This window comes from Oncorhynchus keta, chromosome 10 (assembly GCF_023373465.1).
Source record: "Oncorhynchus keta strain PuntledgeMale-10-30-2019 chromosome 10, Oket_V2, whole genome shotgun sequence".
Lineage (NCBI taxonomy): Eukaryota > Metazoa > Chordata > Actinopteri > Salmoniformes > Salmonidae > Oncorhynchus > Oncorhynchus keta.
The window spans coordinates 59,938,600-59,966,577 of record NC_068430.1 but is presented as its reverse complement, the minus strand read 5'-3'; the positions used below and the strand labels follow the sequence as shown (position 1 = coordinate 59,966,577).

At 42.5% G+C, this 27,978-nt stretch overlaps 1 protein-coding gene across 2 annotated transcripts; it reads left to right on the top strand.

Moving 5' to 3' along the window:
- The first annotated feature begins 334 nt into the window (after window positions 1–334).
- On the top strand, window positions 335–27,914 carry LOC118389096 (atlastin-2-like). Of its 2 annotated transcripts, XM_035778834.2 has the most exons (14): window positions 335–496; window positions 13,080–13,363; window positions 17,055–17,189; window positions 17,568–17,672; window positions 18,077–18,127; window positions 18,691–18,747; window positions 18,965–19,057; window positions 19,435–19,573; window positions 19,917–20,044; window positions 20,515–20,571; window positions 21,126–21,197; window positions 25,010–25,441; window positions 26,099–26,113; window positions 26,228–27,914. In XM_035778834.2, the coding sequence occupies exons 1-14, from the start codon at window positions 424–426 to the stop codon at window positions 26,336–26,338; spliced, it is 1,752 nt and encodes a 583-aa protein (XP_035634727.1). In that variant the 5' UTR covers window positions 335–423; the 3' UTR covers window positions 26,339–27,914. The 2 variants fall into 2 exon arrangements, with proteins under 2 accessions (XP_035634727.1, XP_035634728.1); XM_035778835.2 differs by lacking the exon at window positions 26,099–26,113.
- Window positions 27,915–27,978: the final 64 nt, after the last annotated feature.

The window sequence follows — 27,978 nt, the reverse complement described above, 5'->3', positions numbered from 1 at the left end:
AACTGAAAAATGCATGATCACATGGGCAACTCAATAATCTCTCATTACCATCCTAGATCTCTAAACATCAAATAGAACATCAAAACATAATTTTCATTAAAGGTTATTTAATAAATTGAATATATTTCAATTTAGTTTTGGCATTTGTGTGTGTGTGTGTGTGTGTGTGTGTGTGTGTGTGTGTGTGTGTGTGTGTGTGTGTCTGTATGGCAAGAACAATGTCCATTATCAGACCATAATAAAACAATTACTAAAGTCAATCAGAAGGTTGAGGCTTTCAATCAAAGAGCAAACAATGCTTCTACATAGTCCATTCATCATTTAGGACCCCGCGGAAAACCTCATCGTTTGAACTTGATAAAGGCAAGTCCGGGTCTGGGTTTTTTGACGTCAACTGAATTTGATTATTTTCAACGGGTCAAGATGGCGGAGGAGAGCAGGTTGAAGCATCGGAATCACTCTCCGCAAAATTGCAAAAACAGCATTTTCGGCGAAGGTATTATTTGTCCTTAGGTAGTAAATTATATCGAAACATGAATACAATTAGGTTGTTTTGTGGGATTGACGATAATAGCCCTGTTATTTTCATTCTGAGCTAACGTTGTCATGGACGAGGGAATGCTATCGAGTTCCAGTGTAGAGCATCCCATCCCATTATTCGTTTCCTACTCAACATCACCTTTACATTTTGCGAAGAAAAAAATGAATTAACATTAACGTCTTGATTGTGTCAAACTAAATATGATATCCAAAATGTCTCGGTCAAACAAAGTCAAATCTAGTTAGCAGTTAATAATAAGTTAGCGCTACACAATAAGCTGGGTGTTCCTTTTTGTAATGTTAGCTAGCTAATTGATGTTAGCTGGCTGACCATTTTTTTTGTCTTACTTGCTAGTTTTAGTAAATCCAGCTAATCTAATCGTTTTGTTATCTAGCGATCTACCCATTAGCCAACATTGGTACTGTGCAGTATGTGAAGGCATGATCCATCTTATGTCAAAGCTAACGGTACTCTTCAGGTGTCAATGCCATTATTAGATAGCTACTACTGTTAGCTATTGTGAGCTTGTAAACGTTGAGACTGCTAGCTAGCTAGTATTATTGCATAGTTTAAAATGAATGATCTGCCTAAGTACAGGATGACACGAGTTGCATAAGTGTTTTTTTGTAGCTAGCTAATTTAGGTGGATAGCTTACTAACCTGTTAAAGGTTTATTAGAAGGTAAAGAGGCCAAGGACCCTACGCTCTAACGTTAGTCTACTGCAGTTAGTCTACTGTCTTGCCTACTTGGAATTCATTTGGCCAGCGAGACGTTAGTTAGCTGCTATAGTTGCTGGTCTTCTCTCTTACGCAACCTCTCAAGAGGATTAGCTAGCTAATTTGCCTAGCCAGTTGACCATCGATGTTGGAATACTGTGCGTACTTGTGATACTTTAGCTTGCCAACTACTGTATCATTAACTGTTTCAATACTGACTGCATACAAACAAGCATTGAAGTAGGCCATTACACTTTCACTGCTTCCACTAAGCCCTAGAGAACAAGTTGGTTTACTTGCAGCAGCTGTTCCTGCTGCTTTGCTGCACAAGTCTAGGGTCTATTCTACATGGTGTGTTTTCGAACATTGACCTAGCCAGTCATACCATGGGATTGCATGGTTGAATGGGGGGGCTTGACTCGAGCTCATGGTTTAAAGGGATACTCTCCCATAGTCCGATGAACTCGTGGATACCATTTTTATCTGTGTCCAGTATGAAGAATGCTACATTCGCTTTGGCTAGCAGATACCCATAGACTTCCAGTCATTGTGATAATGTTAGCTAGTAATTGTAATAGCGACTTCCTTCAACCTAACATATATTTATATTTTAAAATATATATGGTATCCAAAAGTTCATCTGACTCTGGGGAAGTAGATTAAGGGCCTCATTGCCAAAATCCTGAAGTATCCCTTTAAATTGTTTCTGCTAATTTGGATTTCTTAATTTGGACTTCTTGAAATGAGCCAAGGTCAGAGGTGTAGGAATTAAAACTTCATGGAATTGTTAGGAATAGAAATGTTCCTTTACAAGGAGAGAACTGTCTGACCATCCATCCAAGCATGGGAGATTAAGAGGATGGCAATAGCAAAGCTATTATTGGGATCTTTTGCCTCTGTCTATGAAGTAGGCTAAGCCTTGTCCGAGGCTTGCGCTAGGATGGACCATAGGGCAGTAGCCCATTTCCTGTTTCTATAGGCAACTTGAGGCTACAGTCTTCTGTCTGGCTGTCCAATAAAAATTTTCCCTATCCAATTTTTCTCCCCATTTCCACCTTTAAGACCTAGGCCAAGCTTTTGCACCTATTGGCTAACATTTTACGATCTAGCTAGCTTAGTTGGCGTAGGCATTTAGCCTAGCTTACTCTCTCTACCAACATACCTCCCCTGCAGTAATGACAGAGTATGCTTTAATTTGTGTGCTTAGACTGTCTACTGACTAGCAATAAATTGTACTAGACTGAGGCGAGTTCCAGGTGTGCGAGTTGCATCACTGCAAGGTACAGACTCTTAAAAAGGGAGTCCCATCCTCATAATAACATGGCATGTATCTCTGACACGGCTGTCTCAGTGGACAACTGCTGACGGAAGAGATCTCTGGCTCTAGGATGGCTTGCTTTCTCTCTCTTTCTCTGAGGACCTGAGCCTTAGGACCATGCCTCAGGACTACCTGGCCTGATGACTCCTTGCTGTCCCCAGTCCACCTGGTCATGCTACTGCTCCAGTTTCGACTGTTCTGCCTGCGGCTATGTAACCCTGACCTGTTGACTTGACGTGCTACCTTGTCCTGGACCTACTGTTTTGGACTCTCTCTCTACCGCCCCAGCTCTCTCTAACTCTGAATGATCGGCTATGAAAAGCCAACTGACATTTATTCCTAAGGTGCTGACCTGTTGCACAACCTGTGATTATTATCTGACCCTGATGGTCATCTATGAACGTTTGAACATCTTGGCCATGTTCTGTTATAATCTCCACCCGGCACAGCCAGAAGAGGACTGGCCACTCAGAGCCTGGTTTCTCTCTAGGTTTCTTCCTATGTAACAGCCTTTTTAGGGTGTTTTTCCTGGCCACCGTGCTTTTACATCTGCATTGCTTGCTGTTTGGGGTTTTAGGCTGGGTTTCTGTACAGTGCTTTGTGACATCGGCTGATGAAAAAGGGCTCTATAAATGCATTTTATTGACTAGGATCAGCTTCCCCTCTCATCCTAACATTAACCATTAGTAGGGAAAATAGAAAACTGAACTAGAGCAATGTCTGCAACTTTGGCCTACACTGGTATCTTCGCATGCATCTGAACAGAGTGCTTAAGTGAGCTAGAGAACATTGGCCTAAGTGAACAACATTTCAGGGCCTAGGTTAGCTCCATTTGACCTATGGTTTCGTTTGGATTAACAGATTAACGTCCCTACCCCATTGATGTTTAACTTTCAAAGTGGGTAAGATTAGTGTTTAGGGTAGGGATGTCCCAATAATACATCATAGCTAACATATTAAGAATGGTTGATTCCTCTAGACTGTTGGCAGGGAGTCATGCCAGCACATCTGAAGTGCCATTGAACTCTAGCCTAGATCGTTTTTTCTTTTTTTTTCTTTCTCTCTGATGTTGAGATGTAATACGGGTTATAGGTCTCATCTTGCCCAATATCTTGCTTCATGTTTATGGTATTTGATTATGGAATTCTCAGATTTGTGGCGACGACTGCTGTTCAGTAGTTGCGCAGCACCCTAGAGTTTACTGCCACCACTGTATCCCTCCTGTCCTCTTCCTCCCCACCTTGACAACTCTCTCTGGTGTTGATGTGTTTTGATTGATGCCCTTTGGATAAAGGGCTTGAGGCACGCTTCCAAAGCTCACAAAACCAGTCCCGCTCTACACTAGGTTTGTCACGATTCACTGATTCAAATGTTTACGCTAAGACATTTGGATCGGTCCCAAAACCGATCCAAATGTAGCATGCATTTGTCAGAAAATCGATTTTTGAATGTTATAATTCACCAATTCACTTTCTATTGCTCATTACTTTTCTACCTTCTGAAAAGTCCTCCTGTTTTGTGATAACTGATCGGTCCTCTCCTTCAGTATCGCACTAAGCATGTAACTGTGCTGACAGTCATTGATCTAAAAGTAATTTTGCATGCCAAACAACCCCAGGGATGATCAGTAGCCTAGTCAAACTGTGCCCAGTTTTGCACGCTGACCAACGTACAGTAGTTGGCCGGTTCCTGATCTTGCACATCTTCAGCATTTAATGCTAGAATGGCTTGCACAATATTTGGCTTTATTAGTGACAACCTATGTTAATTATCTATGCTCTGTTGAACATTGTGTAGTAAGCTACCATAGACACAACTCTCATCTGGCTATAGGCTACCTGCTGAACAGGGCTTAATTTTATTTTGATTGTTCAGGTTCACCATCAGCAATAGTTTTGGTAGTTTTGCATTAAGCAATTTGTGTATATAGTCATTTTTATATATTCAGGGTAACGTTGACCTTTTTTCATAACTTAGACAGCAATCATACGTAGAATGTATGCACACATGACTGTAAGTCGCTTTGGATAAAAGCGTCTGCTGAATGGCATATATATTAATCACTTTGCAAGGCACTCTGCATGGCCAAAGCAGCAGGGCGGGAAAGTAAGCTCACTAAACTTCCAAACGGTCAAAACAATTTGATTTTGAGGGGGGTGAAGTCCAAGTTGCGCTATATATTCATTGGCTATGTCATAGCTTTTTTTGTAAATGATAAATATTCATACACTACTAGCGCAAACACTTAATCTACCAAAATGAGAAGTTAATTAGTGGGTGGTTTCAGAATCAAAATAGAGCAACAAAAAAAGACTAAATTGCTCCCCCTAATCTGACAGTGGTAGTGTGGTGGTAGATGCCTAATCTCCTTTTATGGCTCAGATCAGGTGCCTAGATGGTTCATATGCTATAATCATACATAATTCACGATACACACATACACCATAGACCTACATAATTTATACACACAGATTCAGCTCATGAGCTGCATCAGCAGCCAATTAAATAATAACAAAAAATGCATTTGAATGGAAAATGAATGTTTTGTTAGTGCATCGACTAGGTTTTTCTCTAATCGCACCGAATCATTTCAAATTAAATAGTCTCGTTCCTGTATCAGAGCCCATGTATCTAGATGCATATCAAATCGTCTTGAAGGGGAATGAACCACGTCCCTAATCTACACCGACTAATAGAACACCTGGACTTCTCCAAATCCCTCTTAACCCTTTACACTCGTACCGACCGGCACACAGGGGCTGAAAATTGCATATTTGGACTGATCTTTTTTTCCATTTTCTTTCTCACCATAAAGCACTGTGTGGGTTTTGACTGACTGCCGTTCTGAACTTGAGCACCGCACGAGACAAGTTGTTCCCGTCCTTCCCATGATTTGGGCGATCTTTGCAAATGTTTTGTTGTCTGAGGGAAATTCTGTAAATTTTTAAGAGAACTGTATTTTGAAAGATGAGATGTTGAAGATTAGGCTATAATACTACATGCCACTCATGTCATTTCGGCCAAACACCCGAGAGTCCAAATGTGCACTTCACATTTCCTTATCATGAAACTTGTCATATTCAGTGTTTATGATCGCTATGTTTGATGGACAGTTACATGATGACATGGCGTCATACCCTGGGTGGTTCTGAACAGTGAGCTTGTTTTTCACTTTGTCTATTGTAAGGAACATTTGCCACAGAACACATCTGAATGCTAGGGCTGGGAATTGCCAGGGACCTCACGATATTATCGTGTTACTTTTGTGCCAATACGATATGTATTGAGATTCTATACGGTGAGTTTTATTGCGACTTACTAAACAGGCTATTGATCACGATATGTCTGCTGCAGAGGGACTAGGGAACCATGAGAAAATCAGTCATGGAAATAAGTGTTGGAAACCAATTGGTTCTCTATTTAAAAAGATGGCAATAAGCTATCAAGAAAGTATACTGGAGTTTTGGTGAAGATACAGCCAACTAGTGTAAAAACTAATACTGCAATATTATCAAAACAATATGCTGTATGTTCAAATAATGTAACTCTATAGCTATTTTTTTCTTGCCCTTGTCACTACTGAATGTGCGCATGACTCCTTTCTATGTGCATTGAAATGACGATTGGTTTTTCTGAACTGCCCCGTGAAAGCCTAAAACTAAGATTGTATTTTAGAACTTGGCAATAGAACAAGCTTTCCAATTATGCCCACCTGACCCAAATTGCGATATTTATAATGAGACGTTTTTTGGGTTGCGTAAATGGTAATTGCGTGAGGGTGGGGCTGCAGGCGTTGTTCCGAACAAAACCAATGTGCTTGCTGTAGTTCCTCAATGGCACCGCTAGGAGAGCTCAACAAAGCACCTTCTGGTTGACTTCTTTTGTCACCCATCTTGGCTGGTCCCCTGACGTTTGGCATGATGACACGTTGGTATATGAGTAAAGCGCTCTAAATAATGCAGAAAGTCGTCCTCAGCCATGAGAACTCGCTCTCATCCTGTACTTAGTCAAATCGTTCATCGCTCGCTCCTCCCAGCAGCATTGACCTTCAGCTGCTAATTTGGCCAAAGGCGCTTTTATCCTCATAGGTGGTTTGTTCTACTGTTAGAACCAATGGGTTCACCAGTTTTATGAAACTGTCGAATCCCATCTCAAATCTCCTTTCCTCTGCTAACCCTTTTCAGTCCATCTTCCATATCCCTTTCTAATCTGAAAGCCATATTGCCTAGCCAGCTATGGCATAGGATTAAACCCATTCAGTCCTTTCAGATCTCTGAAGGTGGAGTAGACTGCGACGGAGGCTAGTGAGTAGGCTTTCAAGTTTGGAATGCAGCCTAGCCAGATGGAGACATTGTGATTGGTCATCCTCTGGCCGTTACTCTAGATGAGGTTTCCGGGAGGGCTGCCGTGTGTGCTGGCTTCTGTTCCATTCCAGTTGTAACAATGCGACTCCAGGTGTGTTTAGCTAGTGCTGGTCACGAACAAAGGCCTGTGCACACTATGAACCCTCCACGGCTGTGGATGCCCATTCTGGTGCTGCGCTAGGTGTCGGCCTATGCCTCTACAGACATTTTCCGGCCACAGGATTCTCCATTGAATGTGCTTTTTAGTCCAAGTTTAGGTTTGTCGGAGTTGTCCTGCTGTGCTCTGGTCTGAGACTTATGCGTTTTGATTGACTGACCTGGTCTGAGACTAGTATTTATTTTAAACCTAATAGATGCCCATTGAGGTGCCCAGTCAAGCACCCTTATTGCCCATATTAAGTATATACAATGGGTCTGGTCATGGTGGTCAAATCCCCCATCAGTCATGGTCAGTCAAGGCCATGGATATGATGAACAGTTGCTTGTTGTGTAGATGTCTATCAAGTTGTTCAATTAGCATAGCAATTAGCACATGACTGGTTGCTTTGCCTTTAAACCCCCTTAAATGTCGCACTCATGTTGTGCTTATCCTACTGAAACGACGGGGGCTTTACTTGTCTTGCGTTCTCCCTGAGTGGCTGGCGATTACTGCAGTGTCATCTACTGTAATGTGATGAGGGTGGCTGCGTGTGCCCCTCATTATGCCCCCAAATGGGCTAACTGTCCTTGAAAGGACAGGGGGAACCGAACCAGAGCCCACAGACTGCACAGTCTGCCTGCTACGTGTGTGTGTGTGTTCTAACTGCTCTAACCAATGTTTGTTTCTTACCCATTCGCAAACTTGTCAACCCAGTTCCGGCCACTTTGTTTTTTGTTTCCTGTTTCAGTGAGTGTGTGGTACAGACAGTATTCTTTCAGCTCTGTTTCGCCCAAAGAGCAGCTCAACTATTCAGAGAACATCAGCATATATTGTAGTTCAACTTCATTGAATTGCATCCATCAGATGAATCATGACTAGATAGTCATTTAGGCCTACTCATGATTACTGCTCTTGTATCATTTTACTTGAATGTTGTTGCTTTGACATGCTGATGTGTCTGAAGTCAAGAACTTTTGACATCAAAACTTGTGACTTACGACTGGGACCCATTATTTTTATGACTGCAGTCTGCTTTTTCTGATGTTTTTAAAGAGAAGGCTCCCACAAATTAAACTATTTTCTTCTCTTTCAAGAACCTTACTGGTGTGATCGGAGTTGGCGTAACTACCTCTGACCATAGACTACCTGTCTAAACCACACCATAGAGAAACAGGAAGCAGACAAACACCAACTCGCTGCTAGCTAACACTCCAAACATTTTGAGAACAAAACCCTTTGACATCCGGGCATCTTGATCGCGTTCACTGCAGAGTACAGGGGTTCCTTCTTTTAAAAGTTGCGAGCTCACACCACGGGACTTAGAGGTACCCAGCATCACTGCTTCATTGCTCCAGACCACCACAAGGGGGAGTTGGAGCACTCGTTACGCTTTTGGGTCCCAAGGTTTTTATATATCCAATCATATCGAGTGGTTCCAATGACAGATTTGATGTGAGCCACCCTTCCATGGTGACTTTCTTCAGCAAAGATGGCTGACAAAACATTACGGAGGAATCAAATTTAAGTAATTATAACGTCATAACGAGTCAAGCAAAAACTTTACAATTGAGAGGAATGTTGGTTAATGTAGAGACAAACGATTGTGCATATTTTTTTGTCATAAATTTACAAAAGTCGCTATTTGGCAAGTTTCAGCCATATCCAATACCAGGCGTATCAAACTCCATTCTTTGAATGATGCTGTGTCTGCATGTATGTATTACAATTATACACTTCAACCGTGTTTACTGCGCCTGGGACATCAATGATTACACATTGTATCTATGCAATAGACTAGAAACATGATTTAAGAAAAGGCTGATTTGTAATTCATATATACAGAATAAAAAACAGTACATCCTGCCAGCACGCCCACAAACAAGCCACTCAGGCGAATAATGACACATGGAAGAGGACGATGAATGAGATGGGAGTAACAATCCAGGATATTTGCCCTGAGATGACATAATGTAATGAAATAAGCAGGGATCAGGTTTCGAACCCTCAACATTCTAGCCCGAAGCCCAGTAATGCTATCAACTGTGCCCAAATGTACTAATTGATGTTGGGGCCGATTGTTGCAAAAAAATACTATGAATTGGAATCTTTAACATGTGGAAAAGTATTTGTTTTTCACAAGCATAGCAGGATGGGCCATTTGCTGAACAGTATATTGCATAGTTACAATGTGTAATCATTGATGTCCCAGGCGCAGTAAACACTATTCAACCTTTACTAAAAAATTGTCTAATAGCCAAGCCAGGTGTGAAACCCCCCAACTTGCAACAAATCATTTGTATCAATCTTTCCACATCTACCTACACACAGTTAATGTTCTGGGGAAAAACGTGTGTGTGGGTACACTCAGCAAAAACACAAACGTCCTCTCACTGTCAGCTGCATTTATTTGCTGTGAGATGTTACCCCACTCTTCCACCAAGGCACCTACAAGTTCCCGGACATTTCTGGGGGGAATGGCCCTAGCCCTCACCCTCCGACCCAACCGGTCCCAGACTTGCTGTCTTGCAGGAAATCACGCACAGAACGAGCAGTATGGCTGGTAGCATTGTCATGTAGGATGAGCCTGCAGGAAGGGTACCACATGAGGGAGGAGGATGTCTTCCCTGTAATGCACAGCGTTGATTGCCTGCAATGACAACAAGCTCAGTCCGATGATGCTGTGGCACACCGCCCCAGACCCTCCACCTCCAAATCGATCCCGCTCCAGAGGACAGGCCTCGGTGTAACACTCATTCCTTCGACGATGAACGCAAATCTGACCACCCCTGATGAGAGAAATCTACAACTCATCAGTGGAGAACACTTTTTGCCAGTCCTGTCTGGTCCAGCGATGGTGAGGACCTGCCTTAGAACAGGCCTACAAGCCCTCAGTCCAGTCTCTCTCAGCCTGTTGCGGACAGTCTGCGCACTGATGAAAGGATTGTGCATTCCTGGTGTATCTCAGGCAGGTGTGATGTTCGGGTGTATCGATCCTGTGCAGGTGTTACACGTGGTCTGCCACTGCGAGGACGATCAGCTGTCCGACCTGTCTCCATGTAGCTCTGTCTTAGGTGTCTCACAGTACAGACATGGCAATTTATTGCCCTGGCCACATCTGTAGTCCTCATGCTTCCTTGCAGCATGACTGAGTCAGTAGAAAGGCCTGAGTCAGTAGAAAGGCCTGAGTCAGTAGAAAGGCCTGAGTCAGTAGAAAGGCCTGAGTCAGTAGAAAGGCCTGAGTCAGTAGAAAGGCCTGAGTCAGTAGAAAGGCCTGAGTCAGTAGAAAGGCCTGAGTCAGTAGAAAGGCCTGAGTCAGTAGAAAGGCCTGAGTCAGTAGAAAGGCCTGAGTCAGTAGAAAGGCCTGAGTCAGTAGAAAGGCCTGAGTCAGTAGAAAGGCCTCTTTTGGATCTTAAGTTTTCATAACTGTGACCTTAATTGCCTACTGTCTGTAAGCTGTTTATCTTAACAACTGTTCCACAGGTGCATGTTCATTAATTGTTTATGGTTCATTGGACAAGCATTGGAAGCATTAAACCCTGGGGCGGCAGGGTAGCCTAGTGGTTAGAGCGTTGAACTAGTAACCAGAAAGTTGCAAGTTCAAATCCCCGAGCTGACAAGGTACAAACTGTCGTTCTGCCCCTGAACAGGCAGTTAACCCACTGTTCTCAGGCCGTCATTGAAAATAAGAATATGTTCTTAACTGACTTGCCTGGTTAAATAAAGGTAAAATTAAAATAAAAAATTACAAAGAAGATCTGTGAAGTTTTTTGGATTTTTACGAATTATCTTTGAAAGACAGGGTCCTGAAAAGGGGACGTTTCTTTTTTTTTTGCTGGTTTTATATATTTTGGTTATTGCTCCCGAGTGGCGCAGCCGTCTAAGGCACTGCATTTTGATGCAAGAGGCTTTACCACAGTCCCTGGTTTGAATTCAGGCTGTATCACATCCGTCCGTGATTGGGAGTGTCAAAGGGTGGTGAATAATTGGCCCAGTGTCTTCCGGGTTTGGCCACGGTAAGCCATCATCGTAAATAAGAATTTGTTCTTACCTGACTTGCCTAGTTAAATAAAGGTTACATTTAAAAAAAACTGGCTGCGGCAATCAATAAGTGAAGAACAGTGACTGGTGCTTAAAACCTATCTAACTTGTTACGCAAGTGTTGCACACCAACAGATGGAGATCCTACACCAGTCGAGCAATTAATTTCAACAATCTTCATTTTAATTTGACTTTACAAGCAACAAAAGGGCTTAATTGGAGTCTATTTCCTCGGAGCCTAGACCTATATAAAATAAGTTAAGTCTCAGCCTACCACAGACAGTTAACAGCCTCCTAGAAGTAGGATTTGTTTTTATTTGGCCAACTTACAATTGCAACTGGTCAAATGTAGCATCCTACATAAAAACTATTTAAAGAATCTGCTCGTTCGAACTAAAACAATGTAACTAATTAATGAAAGTGCACATTTGTAAATCCCAAACTCTAAACGTAATTGGAAAGGTAGATACAAATTGTGACATTGTGGTTACAATAATGTAGCTCATCATGCAAATGTTTCCTATTATCAGGACAATAGACTTTTTATAGCCCGGCTGCTGTTGTGAAAATCCCTCAATTTGAAATGTATTCAATGCTTAAGTACTCTAAAGGGTTACATTTCTAACTCAAAACATTTCTTAAACGTCTTTATGCTTTCGTTAATCTATCTTTTTTTCTGTGGCAATTTTGATCAAATTAATCAAAAGCCACGGTTGATTCGTCTGTGACGATGACGCTATTGAATGTCTCGCCAGCTTTGATCCTTGCCTGGGCTTGCAGGACACAAAGTTCTTTGTTTGTCAGATGAATCATTGACTCACTCGTGTTGAAAAGGGCGAGGAATGAGATGGAGTTTAAATAAATCATTATGGTGTAAAATTATAAGCTGATGCTAGTGTGACAGTATAGACTTTACGTCCGTCCCCTCACCCCGACCTGGGTGCGAACCAGGGAAGCTCTGCGCACGTCAGCAGTCACCCTCGAAGCATCGTTACCCATCGCTCCACAAAAGCCGCGCCCTTTGCAGAGCAAGTGGAACCACTACTTCAAGGTTTCGGAGCAAGTGACGTCACCGATTGACACGCCACTAGCGCGCACCACTCCTAACTAGCTAGCCATTTCACATCGGCTACACTAGTTCACCAGTTGTGCCTGCTCACTTAATCTCTGTTTTGGGTATTGTTTAGACAAGAATTAGAAAATGAGGGTGCAGAAATGTTATGTTCTTAGTGTAACCTTTTTTATTTAGCTAGGCAAGTCTGTTAAGAACAAATTTTTATTTACAAGGGCAGCCTACTCCTCCGTCCTGTTGTACAGCGCCATATTTTCCATTCCCATCCTAACGGAAACCCTGATGGTTTCATTTTTCTTTGACTAGAAACACCATAATGTTAAGCCAAATTTATTCAAATAAATCCCATATACGATGTGATTACAAAAGGTTTTAAATTCTCTGGTAATTCTCTGGTAATGCCAATATGGAAGACTATCATATGCCCTCTGGTGGTCAAACTAGCAATGACATGCATTCACAGAAAAAATGGCTGACAAATAGATAACATGCTGCAGCAGCCTGCAAGTTGTGCCGCAGTATAAAGCAACTTAAAGGAGGAACCACTGTACCTTTGTTTTAAAGGATACTACAGTTCAAAGATTTGGCCTAGTTCCAGTAATCCAAGATTTAGGTTTAACATGGCTACATATTATTTTAACATTGTTGAATGGAAAAAGATGGCGTAATGGATTAATATGCCCTGAAAATGAAGTTAGAGTAACACAGTTGAATTTATATTGTCGGTGAACTAGTAGGCACATGCAGGTAGGTATCTGTGTGCAATATCCACTTTATCTAACCAGTAACCACTTTCAGGTTTGAAAATGTTTAGCAAACTCTGATTTGAGGATGGACATTCTCTATCAATTGAGGATCTTCCCTTTAACGATTCTACACATCTCTACCAGGTGAGCATGGGGTGGAGGGTGTGCCTCATAAGATGAGCCCTGAGGAAGAGGAGGTCCTGTTGTCGGAGGAAGATGAGGAAGAGGCCTTGTCGGCCAGGCCGGTCCAGATCGTTGTGGCTCACGAGGACGACCACGCCTTTGAGCTCGACGAGGCGGCGCTGGAGCGCATCCTGCTGCAGGAGCATGTGCGCGACCTCAACGTGGTGGTGGTGTCGGTGGCCGGTGCCTTCCGCAAGGGCAAGTCCTTCCTGCTGGACTTCATGCTGCGCTTCATGTACAACCAGGTGAGGTTATACACAGGCTTTCCTTGTACAGGCTACATGAGGGGCCTAAAATGAACTTTTTGTCCACCAGTCACTGTGGCAGGTAAATCTACCAGCCAGATTTTGTTTGACCAGTCGAAATATGTTTTTCTTTGAAATGACACAACCCATTAAAATGGCTGTGTGTGCTTTGTAATGTTACTAAAACATATGTATTACTAGTAAGAAGTAATGTGGTATATTTCATATGTTTGTGACCCTGCGTTTTTTTAAAACCGAAAATATCAGATGAGACAAATGTTCACAGGTTACCTTGGTAATGTGACTTTATGCCTGTGAGATTGAGTCTGACTAGTAGCTGTTGTCTTCTCTTCCCTAGCAGTTGAAATTCAAACATTTGAAAAACAACCTACCTAACAATGTAAATAGCCAAGAAACACAAGGACAAAGTCTCACTTCAGTAGACTTTCGTTTCAAGTAAATTAGACCTTCTTTTATGCCTGTGCCAGCGCTCGCACTGGAGCCCTGACCACCCGCCAACGTGACTGGTGAAATTGACATCTTACTGTCAATCTAGATGCGGGTGTTTATTTTAGGCCCTGTGTACAACAAGGTGACGCTAGATGAAAGCTTGTCATACACTGTGGTGGAATATTCTAATCGAGTGTCATTTCATCAATCATCTATATTTGATATGGATTAATTATTGCAATAATAGCCGGCTGCGACCGGGGGGGTCCGTGGGGCGACTCCCTAAGCGTCGTCCGGGTTAGGGAGGGTTTGGCTGGTAGGGATATCCTTGTCTCATCGCGCACTAGCACCTCCTGTGGCGGACTGGGCGCAGTGCATGCTAACCAGGTCGCCAGGTGCACGGTGTTTCCTCCGACACATTGGTGCGGCTGGCTTCCGGGTTGGATGCGCTCTGTGTTAAGAAGCAGTGCGGCTTGGTTGGGTTGTGTTTCGAAGGACGCAAGGCTTTCGACCTTCGTCTCTCCCATGCCCGTTCGGGAGTTGTAGCGACAAGACAGTAACTACTAACAATTGGATACCACGAAATTGGGGCTAAAAGGGGGTAAAATAAAAATGTTTAAAAAACAGACACTAACAGGATAGAAATGATTTCTTATTTAAGTATTAATTGCGAACTATTAATATCAAACAAATCGGGTAAATATGTAATTTCTCTCAACACACCGGCCTATAACCAGGACTGTTATACATGTGACCTTGAACCAGGAGAGGATACACACAGGCTTATGTAGTATATGTACATAGGCATACATCGTTACATGTAGAATAAGTTGTAGAATTAGTCCTTATTAAGGATTCCAGCTACTCTTCCTGGGGACCAGCAACATTAACCTCTTAGTGTGGAAATCCCGTTAACAGCCCTACTTCATTTCTCAAAAGAGAAACATAGAACAATTTCTAGACTGTTGACATCTAGTGGAAGCCATAGGAACTGCAGTCTGGGCCCTAATAAATCGGGTCTCTCATAGAAAAACATTGGAAAACAGTGACCTCAATTTTTTTTCCCTGGCTGGATTGTGCTCTACAACCAGTTCTGTTATACTCACAGACATTATTCTAACAGTTTTAGAAACGTCATTGTTTTCTATCCAATACTACCAATTCTATGCATACCCTAGCTTTTGGCCCTGAGTAGCAGGCAGTTTACCTTGGGTACGCTTTTCATCTGGACGTGAAAATACTGCCCCCTATCCGGGATCAAATTCGACAACATCTGGTGAAATCGGGAGTGCGCTAAATTCAAAATACAAAATCGAAATATTAAACATTCATAAACATACAAGTGTCTTACATCGTTTAAAAGCTTAATTTCTTGTTAATCCCGCTGCTTTGTCAGATTTCAAAAAGGCCTTACGGCAAAAGCATACCATGCGATTATCTGCCAACAGCGCCCCACGTACAAAAGCATTAAACATTTTCCAAACAAGCAGAGGCGTCAGAAATAGCGATTAAAATCACTTACCTTTGAAGATCTTCCTCTGTTTGCAATCCCAAGGGTCCCAGCTACACATCAAATGGTTGTTTTGTTCGATAAAGTCCTTCTTTATATAAAAACAACAGTCTGTTTAGTTGGCGCACTTGATTCAGTACAATGGAATCCCAAAAGTTACCAATAAACTTTGTCCAAACAAGTCGAACAACGTTTCTGATCAATCCTCCGGTACCCTAATATGTAAATAAAAATACTATTTTCCGTCTTAAATTTTATGTTCATTACCGGAGATAAATAACGAAGTGCGCACTCTCATCCACACGCGACACAAAACTACAGTCAAAATGGGAGCCACCTAGACTAACAGATTCTAGCTCATTTTTTTTTAAAAACAGCCTGGAAATCTTTCTAAAGACTGACGTCTAGTAGTAGCCCTTCAAACTTCAATTAAGTGGCCACATGCGTGTTTGTGTGCAGCCTATACTGACCACACACCTGCTCTGACCCACCAGGTGTGGAAATACACAGGTTAGAATGCAAACACAGTGGCCCTCAACCTGCCAGTCTGGAACATACTAGAATATGAGGCAGGGTTCAACATGAACTCTCGCCTGTTTTTTGTTGATAGTAAACTCATGCTTTTGTAGATGGACGCCAGTAGATTTCCAAGTAGAAATTCACTTGACCAGTAGACTTCTGGCCTACTTGCCCCGACCGGAGAGAACCCATTGTCAAACCCTCGTGAGAACGGGAGCACAGCTCATGTCACATGTCTGGTGAACTTTGTGAGTCTGAGTGCTTTATGACCTGTGGTGTTTCGCCGCATTGAAGAGCTATTATCTGCAGATGCGCTGTGAAATGATCCAGTATCACTTATTGAAAATATTGCCTGTTGGGCTACCTGGCGGTGCCTTGGGCTACCTGGCGGTGCCTTGGGCTACCTGGCGGTACTTTGGGACATCTGCTAACATGTAGTGTCCTTTGAAATTCAGTACACTATTGGCCCTGCAAGAACATTTTTACATGGACTTCAAACAGCTCATTAGATGAAATCACACAACCAACCAGAAATGCTTATCTTGAGTTTGAAAACATTGTCCTCATATTTTTCAATCAGTGAAACTAAGAGCTGTGAGGATTTAATTCACTCCATTCATTGGATGCTTAGGGAGTAAACTTATCAGGATTTCTGCCACAACTTGCTAAACTTGTTTGCTGTTCATAACTTGTTTATGGGGAGGGGGGACTGTAATCCATTTGAGCTGTGCTTAAAGCAGATTTTTGGGCAGCACAATGCTTGGGACTGTGGCCCGCTTTTGCAAGAACTTTATTCCAGGCATAAAGGCTGCTTTTGTGTGTGTGGCCCTCAAGGTTTGAGCAGGGATTGCCATTAATATGCCACTCGGGTATGCTAACAAACAGGAGGGCCTGGGTTAGGGTTGTTCTGAGAGTAGGGTCCAGAGAGAAAATATCTAGCTTCTAGACACTTCAAGGATATCTGGAATACATCTGATGGGTCTAAGCAGGTACTGTAGTATTTCTTGCCCTCTAATAGGCTTGGTAGGGCCTTGACCATATTGCTCGCTTATACTGTTCAGGTTTACATTAATTGTCTCGGGGAAATGGCTAGAGGTTGTTTCTGGGCAGGGCCTGTGAGGACCGTTTCAGCCAACGAGAGTCATGGTACTGTAGCTACATGGCTCATATGATTGGCTATCTCCTGCTTTGATGTGTCCTCTTCCTCTTCAGACATCTTGCTCCTGGCTGGGTGGGCACGAGGAGCCACTGACGGGCTTCACCTGGCGGGGGGGCTGCGAGAGGGAGACCACGGGCATCCTGGCCTGGAGCGAGGTGTTTGTGGTGGACAAACCAGACGGGAGCAAGGTAAATACAAAGTCTCTTTTCCCTTGGAAGGGCACACGTTTTCTCCCAACTAAGGTTTGAGTTGTTAAGACTTTGCACTCCAAAATCAAAGTTTGTTTGATATTTTCAGACCTCTGAAACAATCAAGATGAGTCCATATCAAACACCACCAGTAAAATGTGGAAATGTTATGCCGTTTGTTGTCTCGATTCATTTTGGATTGCGGCATATAGCTGGATTTCCAAAACAGATTTACGAACTTTGATTTTGGAGTGCAATGTCCCTTTAAAAGACACGATTTAAGATTTCCAGTTGTCCATTGGTTAATTCAACTGATTTTAATACCCCTTGATTTGGTAAAGAATGCGACTTCTTCACTGATTTATCCTTTCCCTGCAGGTTGCTGTTCTTCTAATCGACACACAGGGGGCTTTCGACAGCCAATCGACCATCAAAGATTGTGCGACGCTGTTTGCGTTGAGCACCATGACGAGCTCTGTACAGGTATGACGTTCCCCCTCACAGTATTGTGTACCCTTTATATTAAGGTGTTCACTGCTCAAAGAAGTAGGGGAGATCTACAATGTGTGTATGTTTAATTGCCAGTATTGAACAAACAGTAGGGAACTGGGTGATTCTAGGCTGTTTGGATGAGGAATGCCACTCTACCTATCCCTCTTTTCGCCAGTAAGTATCTGGATTGAAAAATGGGCTTTTTTCCCCGAGACTTGGTGCATGTTATTGCATGCTAAATAAACAGTTGAAGTTATACTGTCATGTGCTAGTTCTAGACTGTGATTGAATACCAGACTTTCCCCTCTCCCTGCACCAACTTTTCAATTCATGCAAAACAGTGATTGAAAATGTGATCTTTGTAGACTTCAGTTTGATGTTTTGTCACCCGTTAGGTTTACAACTTGTCTCAGAATGTGCAGGAAGACGACCTTCAACATCTCCAGGTGTGTGTGTGTGTCCATGTTTAAGTCCCCCTTCCAGAACAATCCAATCTTCAACACTGCCTTGGACGTTGAACTCCACAAACAACTTGAAAAGGATCTTTACTTTGAGGTTATCACAGCCCTCCGGGGGGGGTGGGGTCTACATGATGCTCCTTTGATGATCAACCACGCAGTTGGAACTATTGTACTTAAGTGGGTCACAATTAGAGCGCTTGTACGGAAGTATATAGCTGCTTTCTCCCTTATTAAAGATATGGACGTTTGAAAGGCTAAGTGAACGTCACATTTTGACTTGAGATGTGACTGTACGCCCCTTTGACCTGAGCACCCCTAGAAGCAAAAGTTATTTATACATGGATGTGTATATGTAGCCTCTTAAAACCTACTCAACAGACAACTCTGAAATGAAGCGTGTTACTAACATTACTATCCTATTAGACGGCAACAGTCCGCTGCAAGACGGCTCCTTGTTATTAATAGATCGACTGACTGTTGTCCTTTTTGACAAGAACGTGGAGTATTACTCTGCTTTATGCCTGACTTTTTGTTTTTCCCCTCCCTAGCTCTTTACTGAATATGGGAGGCTGGCCTTGGAAGAAATCTACGAGAAACCATTTCAGGTATAATCGCATTTCTCTGCTGCCTTTCCTGAATGAATGGCATGCAATGCCTTTCTTATCGGATAATAATGACGAGATTTTTAAGTAATTGAGATGGAGCTAATGGGCATCTCTCTAGAGTCTTATTCAATATGGCTGCCATTACTTGACATTTTGTGAAAAATCAATAGTCATGTAGTATCTTGTTTTAATATTTATTCCTTGACTTCCACAACAGACTTTAATGTTTCTTATAAGAGACTGGAGCTACCCGTACGAGCATTCTTACGGCTTAGAGGGAGGGAAGAGTTTCCTGGAGAAGAGATTACAAGTACGTATTTTTTTCACTTGCTCCATTCTAAGAAAATAAGAGCTTTAACATTTGACATTTCAGGAACTAAAGCACTTACACACGTTCTAATTTTGCATCTGCTGTTCAAACAGCCTGGTGTCCTATGCTTGCGCAGTCTTGCCAACTCCTATGGTCATTGGCACGACAACGACCAGTAGTAGGCTATACAGCACATGGAGAGGTGATTCTAGCTACAAGGCTGCACACTTGGGTTCTGAAGGAATAGATGCCAACACTCTGACAGCTATGCCGCCTTCGTCAGGGTTTTTAGCGCAGACAGATCTGAGACCAGGCCAATTCGAACTATGTTTGTCCAACCATTTACTTGAATAAGCAAGTGTCTCCACTGTATGCAGGTGAAACAGAACCAGCACGAGGAGCTGCAGAATGTCAGGAAGCACATCCATTCCTGCTTCTCGAACATTGGCTGCTTCCTCCTGCCCCACCCCGGCCTCAAGGTGGCCACCAACCCCAACTTTGATGGCAGACTCACAGGTACGCTGTACGCAATCTGATGTGATTGGATGGGTCTAATCACTATGGTCAAATGTCTACCTAGCCAATCAGAAGGGACGGTGAAGCTATTACCATAATGCTATATCAATCATCTCCGATATCCAGGTGTGCCTAGGGAAGATTGCAGACTTGTATTTTTGGATCTTAGAGGAAAAGTGCGACATAAATGCCATCTATTACAATACGAAGGTCACCTTTTCAAAGTTCTAAAACAACACATTTGCCTTTATATAGTTGCATTTAAGGTCTGGTGGTGTTTTTTAAAAGGAAAATGTCAAGACCTTTAATAAGAAATGCATTTCCCACTTGTCTCCCCCTCTAGATATTGATGATGATTTCAAGACTGAGCTAGTCAACCTAGTGCCCATCTTGTTGTCCCCGGAGAACTTGGTGGAGAAAGAAATCGGAGGATCCAAAGTGACGTGCCGAGACCTTGTACAGTATTTTAAAGTAAGTTGATTGTTTCAAGCATTCCTTCTGAGCTTATACCTTGCCATCATTAGCCGGCCAGTTACTCAACCCTGCACCTTAGAGGATGCTGCCCTATGGACATAGACGTGGAATCACTGGTCACTTTAATAATGCTTACAAAATGAGTAAAACAGTATGTATGTAGATGCTGTATTCTAGTCGATGCCACTCCGACATTGCTCATTCTAATAGTTACATATTTCTTAATTCCATTCTTTTACTTTGCGATTCGTGTGTATTGTTGGATACTACTACTGCACTGTTGGAGCTAGGAACTCAAGCATTTCACTACACCCTCAATAACATCTGCTAAATATGTGTATGTTACCAATAACATTTTATTTACTCTATACCTCAACTTTTATTTACCCTTTTTTCCTCCTATAACTTTCCTCAATTAATTTTCTTCTTCTGAAACAAATGTTGCTTGTTTGTTTTTTCTGGCACAGGCATACATGAAAATATACCAAGGGGAGGAGCTGCCTCATCCCAAGTCAATGTTACAGGTAGTTCACTCTCCAGATAGTCAATGATAAATTCCCCTAACAAATAACTGGATTGTGTTCAGTAGGCACAAAATGGAATAGAATAGTTTGAAACCGGGGGTAAAACGGGGAGGCACTACCTGAATTTATCCAATTAGAAAGCTTGTTTTCTGTTGCAAAATGTTCTTGTAAATATAGCCCTGAAACATTCTCATGTTTTCACTTGTAGTTGACCAAATGTATTGTGCCATGAACATTCTTTGCATCCCGATGCCTTTTGATACCATTTTAAGTTACTTAGTCAATGAGAGATTAGCAAACTATATGCTTTTACTCATGAGTGTGGGGAGTTGTGCCCATTTCTGTCCTATGAAGTCATTTCTGACCAATATTTGTCTATTTAGAGGGCCCGTTTGGCTCAAGAATACCTCCAGAGGCAACACGTATTCCATATAGGCTCTTTAAAACATTGAGTTGAATTTCATGTGAGAATGTAGGAGAACGTTGATGCACCAAAGGAACCTAATCTCAGGACGGCTGTGTTTCCCCCTCTGCTTTCTCCCGCTGTCACCTAGGCAACGGCTGAAGCCAACAACCTTGCAGCTGTTGCAGGAGCAAAAGACATTTACAACAAAGGCATGGAGCAGGTAATTGAACAATTACTTTCTGTTTTAAGCATCCAATTTATCATCTGACTGACTAATAAAAGCAGTCGAAACGTTTTCATCTGTGCGGATGAGTTGTGGCGTGTGTTACTAGCTACATTTTACTCAAGATTGATTTAGTCGAAAAGCTTTTTTGTTTAGTTTTTTTGTTGTCCATTTAACCATCAATCTTCATTAGACGGCTCTAAATAAACTCGGGAAATAGCTCTGTTTTTGCTCTCAGCAAAGCTGTGTCCTCCTAGCTCCTACATCTAGCTATGCGCTGGCTCCTTGTAGATCTGAAAGGATTTGGTTGATTTAGTACCGTGTATAGCACTCTTGTGTAGTCTGGTGTGCTGATGTTCACATTTACGTTGTTTATTCTGTATTGATCTATACTGACCAAAAATAGAAATGCAACAATTATGATTTTACTGAGTTACAGTTCATAAGGTAATCAGTAAAATGAAATAAACTCATAAGATTCTAATCTATAGATTTTACATGGGTGGAACTGCGAGGGCATAGGCCCACCCACTGGGGAGCTAGGCCCAGCCAATCAGAATGAGCTTTTCCCCATTAAAATACTTTATTACAGACAGAGATACTACTCAGTTTCATCAGCTGTTCGGGTGGCTGGTCTGACTCCCACAGGTGAAGAAGCTGGATGTGGAGGTCCTGGGCTGGCGTGGTTACACGTGGTCTGCGGTTGTGAGGACGGTTGAACGTACTGCCAAATTCTCTAAAACAATGTTGGAGGCTGCTTATGGTAGAGAAATAACCATGAAATTCACTGGCAACAGCTCTGGTGGAAATTCCTCCACTCAGCATGCCAAATGCACGCTCCCTCAACTTGAGATGTATGTGGTGCTGTTGTGACAAACTGCATATTTTAGTGGCCTTTTATTGTCCCCAGCACAAGGTGCAACTGTGTAATGATTATTGCTGTTTAATCCTCTTCTTGATATGCCACGCCTGTCAGGTGGATGGATTATTTTGGCAAAGGAGAAATACTCACTAACAGGGATGTAAACTAATTTGTGCATGAAATTAAGTGAAATAAGCTTTGTATGGAACATTCTTCTATTTCAGCTCCATGAAACATGGGACCAACACAACATGTTGCTTTTTATATTTTTAGTTCAGTGTACACTACCGGTTCAAGTTTTTAGAATACCTACTCATTCAAGCTTTAAAAAAAAAAAAAAGATTTTCTACATTGTAGAATAATAGTGAAGACATCAAAACTATGAAATAACGTAGTAACCAAAGTGTTAAACAAATCCAAATATATTTGAGATTCTTCACATAGCCACCCTTTGCCTTGATGACAGCTTTGCACACTCTTGGCATTCTCTCAACCAGCTTCATGAGGTAGTCCCCTGGTATGCCTTTCAATTAACCTCTTGATGCACCCATCCCGTTACCGGGATCATTTTCGTCAACATCCGCTGAATTGCAGAGCGCCAAATTCAAATTAAATTTTCATGAAATCACAAGTGCAATATAGCAAAACACAGCTTAGCTTGTTGTTAATCCATCCACCTGGCGTGTCAGATTTCAAAAAAGCTTTTCAGCGAAAGCATACCAACCGTTTATGTAAGGACATCTCTCTCAGCAGACAAAACATTAGAAGCAGCCAAGTAGATTGGTCACGGAAGTCAGAAAAGCAATAAAATGAATCGCTTACCTTTGCTCTTCGGATGTTTGCACTCATGAGACTCCCAGTTACACAATAAATGTTCCTTTTGTTCCATAAAGATTATTTTTATATCCAAAATACCTCCATTTGGTTGGCGTGTTCAGTATCCACAGGCTCGCGCGGTCACGACCGGGCAGATGAAAATTCCAAATAGTATCCGTAAAGTTCGTAGAAACATGTCAAACGTTTTTATAATCAGTACTCGGGTTATTTTTACAATGTAATCGATAATATTTCAACCGGAACTGTAGCTTCATCAATAGGAGAGAGAGTGAGAATGTCTGCTCCAAGCTGTTGCGCATTCAAAACGCTGCTGGCACCCAGCCATACAATGACGCAATGTGATCTTTCTCGCTCATTTTTCAAAATAAAAGCCTGAAACTGTCTAAAGACAGTTCACACCATGGGGAAGCCATGGGAAAAGGAATCTGGTTGATATCCCTTTAAATGGCGCGAAGGCAGGCAATGGAACAGAGCTTTCAGGAAAAACAGCGTGTTCGCCTGCAATATCAGTTCTGTTATACTCACAGACAATATTTTGACAGTTTTGGAAACTTTAGTGTTTTCTATCCTAATCTGACGATTATATGCATATTCTAGATTCTGGGCCTGAGAAATAGGCAGTTTCATTTGGGTATGTTTTTCATCAAAATACTGCCCCCCCTACACTCAACAGGTTAATTCATTTGGAATTCCTTTCCTTAATGAGTTTGAGTCACATCACAACTGACTGACAAGGTAGGATATACAGAAGATGGCCCCGTTTGGTGAACAGCCGAAATAAGCGAAGAGAAATGACAGTCTGTTACTTTAAGACATGAATGTCAATCAATACAGAAAATGTCAAGAACTTTGAAAGTTTCTTCAAGTGCAGTCGCAACAACCATCAAGCGCTATGATGAAACTGGCTCTCATGAGGACCGCCACAGTAAATGAAGACCCAGAGTTACCTCTGCTGCAGAGAATAAGTTCATTAGTTACCAGCCTCAGAAATTGCACCCCAAATAAATCCTTCAGTTCAATTAACAGACCAAATCTCAGCATCAACTGTTCAGAGGAGACTGTGTGAATCAGGCCTTCATGGTCGAATTGCTGCATAGAAACCACTACTAAAGGACACCAATAAGAACTTGCTTGGGCCAAGAAACACGAGCAATGGATACTAGACTTGTGGAAATTTGTACTTTGGTCTGGAGTCCAAATTGGAGATTATTGGTTCCAACCGCCGTGTCTTTGTGAGACATGGTGTGGGTGAACGGGTGATCTCCGCATGTCTATTTCCCACTGTAAAGCATGGAGGAGGTGTTGTGGTGTGGGGGTGCTTTGATGGTGACACTGTCTGATTTAATTTAGAATTCAAGGAACACCAAACCAGCATGGCTACTGCAGCGATACGCCATCCCATCTGGTTTGCGCTTCGTGGGGTTATCATTTGTTTTTCAACAGGACAATGACCCAACACACCTCCAGGCTGTGTAATGGCTATTTTACCAAGAAGGAGAGTGATGTAGTGCTGCATCACATGACCTGGCCTCCACAATCCCCAGACCTCAACCAAATTGAGATGGTTTGGGATGAGTCGGACCGCAGAGTAAAGGAAAAGCAGCCAACAAGTGCTCAGCATACGTGGGAACTCCTTCAAGACTGTTGGTAAAGTTTTCCAGGTGAAGCTGTTTGAAAGAATGCCAAGAGTGTGCAAAGCTCTCAAGGCAAAGTGTGGCTACTTTGAAGAATATAAAATATATTTTGATTTGTTTCTTTTTTGGTTACTACATGATTCCATGTGTTATTTCATAGTTTTGATATCTTCACTATTATTCTACAATGTAGAAAATAATACAAAATAAACAAACCCTTGAATGAGTGAGTAGGTGTTCTAAAACTTTTGACCGGTATTGTATTTATCCCACATCTGAGTGGCAAGGAGACGTGTCTAGACTTAGAGGCTAGGGGTTGACTTGCGATTGGAATTGCGTGTATGATTTAATTGCCATTAAATTGTCTTGCATCTGTCAGATGCCCAGCCCATATGGGCTTATAAAACACTGAATATTCAATAAGTAAATGAGTTGCAGTATGTTTGTCCCTCATGGCGACCTCTCCTTTCTCCCAGGTGTGCGGAGGCGACAAGCCCTACATGGCCCCCGATCAACTGGAGTGCGGTCACGCGAACCTGCTGCAGGTGGCGGTCAAACACTTCCGCTCGGTCAAGAAAATGGGCGGCGAGGACTTCTGCCGGTGCTACCAGGAGCAGCTGGAAGCAGAGCTGGACGAGGCCTTCACTAACTTCATCAAACACAACGATGGCAAGAACATCTTCTACGCTGCGCGCACGCCCGCCACGCTCTTCGCCGTCATGTTTGCCATGTACGTGGCGTCGCTGGTCACAGGCTTCCTGGGTATCAACACAGTGGCCACGGTGTGTAATCTCATTATGGGCGTGGCACTGGCTGCGCTCTGCCTTTGGGCCTATGTGAAGTATTCCGGCGAGTTCCGCGAGGTGGGCAGTGTCATCGACCAGGTGGCCGAGACCCTGTGGGAGCAGGTGGGTGACCCGGGAGTGGAGGGTGGGGGGACAAGAAGTGACTGCAGCACGTCTCTTGATCAGTCAGAATATTATGCATGTTCTGTTTCTCTTGCTCAGGTTCTTTCACTCCTATTTGACCACCTCTTATGCCTCTTCTCTTTTCTTTTCCTCCCTTTCGCTCTTTCTTTCTACCCCCTCACTCTCTTCCCTTTTCTTTCCCTGTCTCACACCATGTCCCTCTCCTGCTTACTCTTTTACAGAGAGCGTTTGTTCCCAAGCTCTTTGTCCTGTTCTTTTCCTAACCTGTTTGGATGTGACCAAATGTGATTATCTTTCCTCCCCCTCAAACCAGAATCTTCCCAAATCAAGTTTATTTTCCTCATCATCCTCTCTCTTCCCTTTCCTTGTTCCCCATCTGCCTTTGTCTCTCTGGTTGCACCCTGATTCTTTACCCTTTCTCCAGATGTGTGCGCCCGTCATGGATTTAAAATAAATGTATTGGTGCAAGCGTTGGCTTGAGGGAGTTTCAACCATTGTTAAATCCATGAGAGGGAAGGGTGCAAGTGCACACTTTGGAAGGAGGGAAAGATAATCTGGACACCTCCCTCACTACTTTCCCCACTAATTAGTCTTCCCTCTTTTTGTCTTTTAAAAAAAACTTTGTGCTTACCACAGAGGACGCCACGAAAGGTAAGAGTTGGACAGAGGGGAAAAGGGCTCCTTTTTCTGAGGCAGAAATAACTTCAAACGTCATTACTAATGTCATTAACACGTTCCACAATACTTCCCTTGCCTTGTTTTCAGATCTTTTCCAAACTCTTTGAGGTGGCGAGGAGTCGAGTCCCGTTGGATTCCTTGATAACGGCCCAGAGAACGAGACTGGCCTCGAACAACAATGTCAAGAAGAAAAACTAGCACCTGCCCCCCCCCCGCTTGGTTTCAAGTGTCCATTTTTAGGACCATATATAAATGTTTTCTTTTTTGATAGCTCATGGTCCCCATGCCATGCTGGTTTAGTATTTAAAAACTGCATTTTATATCTGGTTCGCACCACAAATGTGGAATACAGGTTGGCACTTTCATGGTTGATTTCTCATATGTTGTGGGGTTTAGGGTGGGTAGGGTGACATCGGGGAGTGTGTGCGCTCTCATGATAAGCTGCCACCATTTCCATTTTTAGTATGGATGAATGTACGAACAAACAAATGAAGCTTGCTTTCCTTTCTTTGCTCCTTTCTCTCCACCTCCAGTTGTTGGTTTTATCCTCCTTTCCCCCTCCCTTTCATCTGACGTCTTCCCCCCCCTTCTCCTTTTCTTTCCCACCACTCTAGTCTCTCTCCCCAGGTGTTGAAGCCTCTGGGCGATAACTATATGGAGGGTAACATTAGGCTGAGTGTGGTCAAGTCTCTGCTTGTCTGAGCGAGCCGTTGTCACAGCACGGCAAGTTAGAGTAAATGGGAGACCCACTACCCAGATTAAGTGTCAACTCGCCCGTAGAACCAAAGTTTACAGCTTTACCCTCTGTAATTGGTCCTAGCCGCTCGTCACTTAACTCGGGCACCCAATGAGAAGGTGGCATTACGAGCGGTTGGCAGTGTGGAGAAGGATGAGCCCGCCTCTTCTTTAAAGGTAAATTTGATCAGACTGCTGATTGGATGTCTTGTGAGATGCATCTTCCCCCCTCCAGCCAATGAAAACTGATTATTGTTATAGTGACAGGACATTTTGTGGTTTTATTTAAGCGGGGCCAATTTACAGCTCAGTAGTTTTATTAGTGGTTGTCTGGGACATGCAGCGTTTAGAGGACTATTTAAGATACAATGTACTCCTTGTCTTTAAGATCTTTCTCGTTTTCCATCCTACTTGTCTGAGTGAATGGATATTAATCAATGTAAGAACAACCACGGCTCTCTTTCACTAACACTTGTCATTGGCGTTTTGCGACTACAGTTACACACCGATCGAGGTATAGCTAGTTGTAGCCTGCCTATTAGTTCAGCGTCACTCTCCCACCTCCCACCACATCTCTCAACCAGCTGCTCTTAAGGTGAATCATTTTGTATTTCTATTGAAGTATTAGAATTATTATTCTTATTCTGTTGCAATTATTCCATCCAGACCATTACCGCCAATGTGTGCTGTTTTGTACAGTTTTTATTTTATTTTATTATTTTTTTACTCATCCCTAATGGGGCATGTGTACGAAATATACATATATAAATACATTTTCTATACCTTTTTTGTAGCTGGGAGAACAATGGTTTTGTGGTAGGCCACTGCAGTTTACTGTATTTAAATGAATGCTTTCGTGATTTGTGTATGTCCAATAAATTCTTTTTATATACATTTGTAAAGTAATCTACATTGAGCACTGCAATTCCACCCCTGCTGGCAAAGAATGTTTGTAAACTTAATTTGCTTCTGTTGCAGTTTAAAGTTATTATCGTTAATTTATTTTTCAAGACGAGATTAAAACACTACAGTATATGAAGTAATGCTTGATTGGTTTGTTTGTACAAACGGTGGCCCTTTTTTTGCTAAAGGAAATAAAATGT